Source organism: Branchiostoma floridae, chromosome 4 (assembly GCF_000003815.2).
Source record: "Branchiostoma floridae strain S238N-H82 chromosome 4, Bfl_VNyyK, whole genome shotgun sequence".
In the NCBI taxonomy this organism is placed as follows: Eukaryota; Metazoa; Chordata; class Leptocardii; order Amphioxiformes; family Branchiostomatidae; genus Branchiostoma; species Branchiostoma floridae.
Window position 1 is genome coordinate 34,069,938 of NC_049982.1, and position 10,100 is coordinate 34,080,037.

Below are 10,100 nucleotides of genomic sequence, written 5' to 3' on the forward strand. Positions count from 1 at the left end.
CCGCAAATCTCCCTTCTTCCATGTACATTCACTATCACCATTATCCGACCACTGCAAACTTTCTCTAATCATAGAAGGAAACCCCTTAGCTTACCAAAAGAAGAAAACTAAACTCAGAACCAGTCCTTACCGCAAATTTGTCTGGAGCACTGACTCAAAAGAAAAATTTATGGAAACGCTTAATTCGACATCATTTTCATCTAGCATGAGTTCTTTCATTCGCAAAAGCTACGAACCATCTCCAGAGTCGTTAGAGCTAGCACTTCATGACTTTGTCACGCCAATACAGGAAGCCGGTCAAAAGTCCCTGTCCTTACGCTGCACTAAAGCAAAAAGACAGCTCTGCCCGAAACAACTAAATAAGAAAAAATGGTTTAACCAGACTTGCGCTTCAGCTAAACACAAACTACAAAATATCTGCAAATTACTATCTAAACATCCCAGAGACCCTCACATAAGAGGCGCATACTTTATCCAAAAAAAACAGTACATTAGACTTATCCGCAGAACAAAGAAAGACTACAAAAACAATATCTTAAACCAACTGAACTCGTTCTCGGGGGCCAACCCATCAGCATTTTGGTCATTACTAAAAGAATACAAATCTAAAGATCAAACACGCAACCATGAAATAATCTCCGACGAAAGTCTACATTCCCATTTTAGTAGCCTTTACGGCGAGGATTCCACCACTAACCTGCCTATATTACCTAATGCTTTTGAAATTCAAATACAAAGAGAAATATTGAATCTAGAAGACAAGCTTCAAAATGCACATTGTAATTCATTGGATGAACCAATTAATAAAGACGAAATTAAACAAGCTATCTCTAACCTGAAAAACGGGAAAGCTTCAGGTGGTGACCTCATTCGTAATGAGATGTTAAAATGTTCGTCACATATTCTCATAGAACCGCTATCGAAACTTTTTAACTTATTCTTGTCTTCTGGTTACTTTCCCCAAGACTGGTGTACCAGCCACATTGTTGCCATTCATAAAGGCGGGGCAAAAGACGACCCCGGCAACTACAGAGGAATTTCAGTCACTAGTTGTCTTGCCAAGCTATTTACATCAATACTAAACACGCGCCTAACCACATTTCTAGACGAAAATAATCTTATCTCCCCAAACCAAGCCGGCTTTAGAAAAGAATTTGGCACGAATGATAACTTATTTGTCCTGGACTCGCTGTTAAGTAAACACCTTTCCGAAAACAAACGCATTTATTCATGTTTTATCGATTTTAAAAAAGCCTTCGACTCCGTTTGGAGAGAGGGTCTTCGTTTCAAACTGCTAAACTCGGGAATTGGGGGTAACTTTTACAAGCTAATTAAATGTATGTACACTAAACCCCAGACGTGTGTAAAAACCGAGTCCGGTCTAACGCCTCCATTTGTAACCAAAAAAGGCGTTAGACAAGGCTGCAATTTAAGTCCTACATTGTTCAACCTATTCATTAATGACCTCGTTCATGTACTTGATAATGCCGAATGTGAACCACCATCTCTACATAATTTATTTGTATCGTGCTTGTTATATGCAGACGATGTGGTTATATTTTCTGAATCAGATAAAGGGTTGCAATGCGCGCTCAACAGATTAAGTGCCTTCTGTAAGAAATGGAAACTCCAAGTTAATCTTAAGAAAACTAAAGTTATGATTTTCAACAAATCAGGCCGATCCTTCCGAAACCAAACATTCGTATTTGATCAAGACACTCTGGACATAGTACCTTCTTACTGCTACCTAGGCCTGACTATTACATCGTCGGGAAGTTTCTCCCTGACCAAAAAACAACTTTCACTCAAAGCTCGTAAAGCTATGTATAGTTTGAAATCTCTCATTCGCTCATCTGTCTCGCCAAAGTGCTTGCTAAAAATATTTGATTCTTGTATAAAGCCAATTCTCCTATATGGGTGTGAAATTTGGGGCACAGAGTCTATTAATGACAACTCCCCAATTGAAATTTCGCATCACCGCTTTTGTAAGAATATACTTGGAGTTTCCAGAAATTGTAGTAATTTAGCTTCTAGAGCAGAGCTTGGCAGATTTCCTTTAGACTTAGATATATCTGTGCGTGTTATTCGTTACTGGCTACGCTTATTACAAATGGATCCTCAAAGACATTTGTTACAAGCTGATGCCCTTCTGTATCAACATAAATCTATTTCTAATAGTCGTAGAAGAACCTTGTTACAACGAGTGAAAGAAATTTTAGATGGTAGTGGCCACTCCTACCTTTTGTATTCATGTAACTCACTTAGTGATATCAGATCTATATGTACAACGATAAGATGTAGAATCTCTGATATGTTTATCCAAACCTCTCGCCATAACTTGAGTATAGATACTGGTAAGCTAAGGTTTTATAAGACCTGTAAAACAACACATACTATGGAAAAATACTTAGAATTAGATAATTTTGATTTACGCTCGGCAATCAGCAAAATTAGAATTAGTGCCCACCCTCTCGAAATTGAGAGAGGGCGGTACAAGAGGCTATCCGTGTGTGAAAGAACGTGCAAACAGTGTACGTCAAACGCGGTGGAAGACGAAATACATTTTATGTCAAACTGCTCTCTCTATAATAAAGAAAGAAAAGAGCTGTTCAAAGAGACCATCAAATTCCACCCAAACTTCCTCACATTCACCGACAAAAAGAAATCAGTTCTCCTTCTAACATCACAAAACCCACACATAATAAAAAAGGTGGGATCTTTCGTCTTCCACTGTCTTCAAAAAAGGAGTCGAACCCAACAACCCAGGATCTAGAGTTAGCTTTTACTAGATTTAGACTAGAGTAGCCACTTGTGTTTTTGTATCTTACATTGTCTGAATCTTTTATGTTAACTGCAATTAGCCCACGGGCAAGAATTTGCAATAAACTTGATATTAAAAATAATAATGACTGATTATAAATATTGCCTAAAAACCCTCATGGTGTCTTGGAATGGACTCTATACCCCAACCTCAATATATTATATGCTTGTTCATTTCTTGTGAACCCTGCTATAAAGTTTGAGGATTTGAACCTCTTAACTCTAGTGTCCTTAACCATGTAAACCTTATTGGCGAAACAATGTGTCATGACACCTTCCGAACCACAGTGGAAATTCCCTAGGGATGTGCAACATAATTGAATCCGGCAGATGTGTCAGGAATTGATGTTGACTAACTTGAACTGTATCACTTTTGTTATCGTCAGACCCGCCCCCATGGCAACGGCCCCAAATAAAGACCGCCCCGCATGGTTAATTATAGGGATAAGTGTGGCTGAAAGCTCTCTCGACTACCCCCCCCCCCCCCCCCGTTTCAACCCTAATTTACTCCAAACATAGACTCAAGTCACATAGAACGTTAGAATATGGATCGTCAATCCCCGCCCATATTCAAAACAACACACAACCAGAATAGTAAATTTGTCCCGCTAATAAGACCAGTTTGCGGCCCCTCAGATAGGCCTTGAACGGCGCCGACAATTACCCTAGGTGCCGAAGTGCAAGTTGATGATATCTCAGCAACCATGCACTTAAATGCCTTGACTGAAATTAAAGGTTCAGTCTACACCTTGAATAGTCGTAAGTTGACATTAATGATACCCATAAGGGAAAATGTTCAGATAAAACAAAATTACACAGTACGCAGATTTCTAAGATACTACCATACATTGTGTGGGAACAGACGCAGTGACCAAGCAACGAAGTTGACCTATAATTCACATAGGTACGAAAATGTAACCCTAGGAAGTAGGTCAAAGTCGATTTAGTGGAAGTTACATTCATGGCAAAATCACACAACAATGGCGCGCATTGAAATCCCCTATGATAAAAACATTGGTTATACCGAGCTGTTTTGTTATGCTCTATTATGATTTGATTTTCCTGATTTATCAAGGAAGGTATCTATGTTGCTCGTGGATTCTACAGGTAAGCACGCACAGGTGAAAAGAAATTTACAGTTCATTTTATTGTTAATTTGTAGGGAGAACGTGTCTAAAGAGCCAAAATGCCGTACGTTAAAAAGCCCCTATCTAAGCTAGAGAGGAAGTCCTTATCCAGACATGATAGGTAGTAAAAACCTTTGTATGGCGTATTATTACATCATATAGGGCTTAGTATGACGTATATGCGTTTTGTATTCCAAAGGAACCATCTGCTTTGCCAACATGTCCATCGCAATGCTGGAGCCCTCCCTGCCGATCTGGATGATGGACACCATGGACGTGGGCCAATGGCAGCTCGGTTGGTTGCGTATTCAAATTTAAATTACATCTTTTTTGTGTAAAATCGTCACATGGGCGTCAGTGAAATAAAGAGTGAAGCATGTCAATTTTACACAAAATGCCAAGGTCTTTGTACACAACCAAATGTTTTTACCTGGTCTACGCATCTGTGACTGTCACCTTCCCCGGGGAAAATAATAGCTGATTCTACGTCGCGTTGCAGAATACGTGACGCTGCTGTAGTGTAAAAGGAAATCGGTGACAAACGCCGTTGAAGATGATTTCTTATCCATACAGCAACCTTAATCCGACGAGACAATTGATTCAGCAGCGGTAAGCGATATCACATGTAAAAAAAGTGTGGCAATGAAAATTCATTGCCATGGCGACAGAGTTATGGTTTATATGTACAATATTGTACATTTGCTGATGCTGGTGTGTTTTGGTACTCGCCTTTTATCCTATTGCCTTTTATCCTAAAAGTAAACATAAGTGATTATATAAACAGAAATACGCTCACCTTCACAAATTAGAGTCTGGCGAAAACATAACTGCATGAAATACTTAGAGCTTTTGTAAATGTTATGCAAATGACTTACACATTTACATGCTTTATGCGAACTCAAACCCAGACACTCAAATTTGAACTCAAACCCAGACCCTCGAGACCCTTTCGTCACATTTTTGTCGCACACTATCTCGGGTCCCTGTCGCGGAAGAATTGGTGTGTGCACTAATACTACTGGCAAACCTACTTTAATTCCTCTTACGTACACAAAGAGGATGCAAGTAGATGTGATATGTTTAATCTGCTCTGTGAGTAGAGGCTCATGGGTCAGACGGCCAAGGTAGTAAGGTGTCCCAAGACCTGTGTGAAAAGGAGGTAGTAGTGGTGCGTAGTTATAACCCCAATCCGAGCCGTACGTCCCATGGGTCCATTTGGACCCAAGGCGTATATTTGTATCCGCAATAGGAACATTTCAAAAATCCTACCATCGTTTTTTTCTTATTCATTTCCAACAACTTATAAAAATTTTTCATCATCTATACTTGAAAGTGTGTGTCTGGTTTGGTGAGGCCCAAACGGAAAATTATGCATTATATACGTCATCTCAACGTTCACAACGAGTTTCAAACACCGAGTTACAAAATCAATGCATACATGTTTTGATTTCCCTGAAAAAAATCCACTTATCTGTATATGCATGTATAACATTTTCACTTGTCTGAAAAAGCAAAAACAAATGTAGAACTTTTTAAGTAGTGCTTATCTAATAATAACCCATACAAAGCGTAACTTATTTAACCAGAAAGGGCAACGCCAGATATCACTCAACTATAATGATTGGTGTTCGTTGCTTTGCCATTAGGGCTGGGTACCAGTACAGAAAATTCGGGTCCAGGTCCGGTTCAGGTCCAAAGGATCAGGTCCCGGTCCAGATCTGAAACTGAACCTGATTTAGTATGTGAAAACCTGTGAATGCACAATACTCAGAACAATGGTCCATTCCGCTGCAAAGAAATCTGTTTGGTGGAGTATTTGAGTCCTACTGGCGTTTTGAATTCCTACAAAGTTAACATATAAGTTTTATATAAGTTTTATTGTAAATTCTTGCCCGAGGGCAAATTCTTGCAATTAGCAAGTGACAAAAATGACATACATAATGGTAAAAAGTATACAAAGCGACTACTCTAGTCTAACTTAAACTGGTTAAAGATGTAACTTATTGGGTTTGACTTCTTTTTCTGAGACAGTGGAAGACGAAAGATTCCACTTTTTCTGTAATGTGTGGGTTTTGCGACGTTAAAAGGAGAGTAGTTTTCTTTTTGTCTATAAACGTGGAGATATTAGGATAAAATTTGGTGGCTTCTTTTAAGAGCTCCTTTCTCTCTTGATCATAGAAGGGGCAGTTTGAGATAAAATGTGTTTCGTCTTCTACCATATCTAACGTACAATATTTACAAGTTCGTTCATACACGGGTAACTTCTTATATCGCCCTTTTTCTATTTCAAGGGGGTGGGCACTAATTCTAATTTTACTAATAGCACAGTGCAGATCAAAATCATCTAGTTCTAAATATTTTCCATAGTGTACGCTGTCTCACATGTCTTGTAAAACCTTAACTTACCGGTATCAATACTCAAATTATGACAGAATGTCTGGATATACATATCATAAAGTCTAGACTTTAACATTGTACATACAGATTTAGTGTCACAGGGTGATCTACATGAATTGAACAATTATGAGTATCCACTACAATCTAATATTTCTTTTACACGTTGTAACAATGATCTTCTACTGTGACGACTATTTGCAATAGAGTTATGTTGAAACGAACGAGCATCAGCTTGCAAAGGGTGTGTAACAGGATCCATCTGTACAAGTCGCAACCAACAATGAATAATCCTAATAGATATGTCTAAATCTAATGAAACTGCCACTATACAAGAGACAGTAAAACTTGGCAGAAATTACAACGTCAACGAACTGTACTGTACTTCGCTCTTATTATTTTCTTCAATCTATAATCCCCCAAACATGTCAATTTCTGCCGATTAACCTCTTTATTTTCTAGTAGGTCCGCCATCCGGCTCGACGTATTTTTACAGATCCGATTTTTCTCCACCTATCCAATAAGAAAAAGTGTGGCAATTAAAATTATTGCCATGGCGACGGTTTTATTGTTTATAAGTATTAAAGATTGTTGTTATTATTGGGTTTTAATAGTCGTATTCCATTCGCCTGGCGATTAATGTTCAGAGAGCATTGCTGTCAAAAGGGGTTCTCTTGTGAGTGAAGGGTGAACCAATAATGTAAATGCTTCTCATCGATTTTACAAAATAGACCCTCATTTACATAAATCATATCAGTTGATCATCTTCTCCAGCTTACCACAATGACAATGACATTAAAGCATTTTCTCATTAATTATGCAAATTGGGTCTTTATTTTGCATAATATATATCTATCAATATTCTCTTACTCAGTGGAGGTAATGGTTAAGTCCGGCATGATGCAACTACGCATGCGCGGACTTTGGCATTCCTGACATTCCTGTACAGTTTTGGAATTCTTTGCAAACGGTCGCTCACTATACTATTAGGCTCGCCCATCAGGCGTCGCCAAAAACGGTTTTGTACCGGTATAGTGTACCAGTACCCAGCCCAAGTTTCCATACATTATACCGTCAACAACTGTCCAGTTATAAGGCTTGCTCGTTCACTAAACCCTTTGGTGGCCAAACTCCCCGTGCAAAAAATATTATCCCTACAGCTTGCCGGCGAAGTTTCTCTGGTAGAAACTCCTTTTTGTGTTGATCTGAAAGTTTTGCCGCAGACCACCTGAGTAAACCCTTAAAATTTTCTCGGTGGGATGTTGGCCATGGAGCCGAGGAGCTAGCCAGTGCGCTTGGGCTCTGGGAACAGTCTGTACATGTACATTTAACTTTAAAAAAATACAGATCCATTATAAGAATCGCAGGCAAATTTCACTCATATGTAACACATTTTGTATTGAATCAGATGTAAATTATATTAAAATGTCTTTACTTGTAAATTACGTCACATATCTGCAAAAATTACGTATTTGTATTCAATGCATTGTTGTACCAGTTCATCTTTGTAACGGATAAAAGTAATGGATGTCACTCGAAACATCCGAAAGTAAATTTCTTTTTATCTAGTTGTAGAAATTAAATTGCCCTTGAATATTGCTAACTCTCGTAAACGCATAATCGACATAGTTATTCTCCTTTTTTCAGGTGTAGCGTTCCTACCCGCCAGCATCTCCTATCTGATTGGGACTGCCTTATTTGGTAACCTGGCACACAGGATGGGAAGGTCAGTGACCCTTTCTAACGCAAGGCTCACATCCCGTTGCTCGCTCGGTGTGTTTGTAGGACCAAATCGTATCAGTTAATATCAATAAATAAAGACAAATTATACAAATTACTATTTTCTACGTGTCGCACGTTTTATTGTTTTTCATAGCGCTTTTGTCTTCACCCAAACTGCCCGACCGGGAAATGTGACCTATTTTCTGAAAGCTCCTTTTTGGATCAATTGATTGATTAACTGGTTGTTCGATTGATTCATCATTGGTATACATACATTTATGTCGCACACAGATGGTGTCTGTTGTATTTTTTAGGACCACCGTTATTGGCCTTAGCTACTACTTTGTAATTTGCATCCAATGTATATGGAGTATATCCAACAAAATGGTACAGAAAGGCATGATGTTCGTCCATCGGAAGTCGACGACAACCTTGACAACTTCACAGAAATATAATCTCAAAATAATTTCATACCTATATATAAAAACTACTGAATAAAAGCTAAGTTGCATAATAGCACTTGAAAATGACTTTAGCAATATACTTTGCAACGAACCAGTAAGTAACAAAATTGTCAGAATAGATGCACGTAAATAATTTTGTTCAGGGTTCCAAATTTTTTTTTAAGTTCCCAAGTGGGCAACCACTGCTGAACGCTGAGTTGCCAATGAACAATTCAGGTTGCCGCTGGTCCAGTGCTTTAATCTGAAGCTTCACACATGTAGAAAACATGTCTGGAGGCAGAGGCCGCCCCCCTCCCCAACAACCCAGAGCGTGCCGAACTGCCTATTACTTTATTTGTTTTTGGCGACGCCTCAGGGGCGAACCAAATGGTATATTATTGTGTTCAGTCTGCAAAAATTCTAGGAATTGCACAGGCATTTTTCCACAGGAATGTCAGTCCACAGGCACGTTTGCAATGTGAGAAGTTAGTCCGGAAGAATTTTAATGGCAGGAATTTGGGTCATGTAAGCTCCCCCAGGCATTTGTCCTAGATAAATGGACAGTCAGCCACATGTGTTCCACAGGCATGTTTGCAATGTGAGAAGTTAGTCCTGAGGAATTTTAATGGCAGGAAGTTGGGGTCATGCAAGCTTCAGCCCCCTCCACCATCACTCAAGAGCTAGTTACTCAAGACCAGTTGACAGTTTGTAACCAAAGAAGATTGCTGTCTCTGTGGTTACAATCCTCAGAGAATTCCTTATGTGTACCTGTTACTAAAACTGTGTGTGGCTGTTACAATGTTTTTAGGTGCTGGGCCATCACATGTACGTGTAAAACATGTCCTTATTTTTTAGGAAGGGGCTGCTCTATACCCTTCATATCCCTATTCAATTACCAGACAAGCTAGATGCTGTCTCGGAACCCGCAGGAAAAATATCTACATGACAGGAGTATCCTGTTGACAGTGAAAAAGAAAGAATTTCATTATCAGGAACATCCAGTCAATTATTTTGCAGGTTTCGTTTGTCGTTGTCGTTGTTCACCTGTCTGAAAAAGACAATCGGCGGTATTGAAATTATGCTTTTATCGCCAATCTTGTTTGCATTTTTTTTGCATTTTTATCACTTCAGTATCTCAAGATTAAACCAAGATTTTACAGCCACCGTCTTAAAGCAGTCTTTCGAATCGTGTTTTTACATTTCAGTGCTTCTCATGTATTTAACTTGTATACGATACTAATAGTTGTTCATATATGTTAAACATTTAGAAAAACAATCAGGAAAACGTACATTTCGTGTTTTTCTTTTAGATGGCTGTGTGCCTTGTTGGGGATGCTGCTGGTCGGGATCTTTTCCTTTGTGGTAGGTACTGCTAGATATAACGCTAGTTCACCTATATCTACGGGATGTTTAGGTTTTTCGAGTCGACGGGTGGTACAATATTTTGAAATTTACTTCGATATTTTGAAAACATTGCAATCTGGTGACCTTCTTTAACAAAACGGATCTAAGTTAGGAAACATATAAATCGGGGGGTTCACCTTCGACGGGAACGCTATTTTCCGTCTTGTTATGTGTGTTATATCCTTCTGAT

The 10,100-nt window shown here is 38.9% G+C and overlaps 1 protein-coding gene across 1 annotated transcript in view; it reads left to right on the forward strand.

Annotated features, from left to right (window-relative positions):
• The window catches only part of LOC118413798 (synaptic vesicular amine transporter-like), a 21,051-nt gene extending 11,048 nt beyond the window's left edge, over positions 1-10,003 (forward strand). The window contains exons 4-6 of the mRNA XM_035817331.1: positions 4,147-4,242; positions 7,989-8,067; positions 9,817-10,003. Of these exons, the coding sequence (XP_035673224.1) occupies positions 4,147-4,242; positions 7,989-8,067; positions 9,817-10,003 (362 nt within the window). The remainder of the gene's footprint in view (positions 1-4,146; positions 4,243-7,988; positions 8,068-9,816) is intronic.
• The last annotated feature ends 97 nt before the right edge of the window (positions 10,004-10,100 follow it).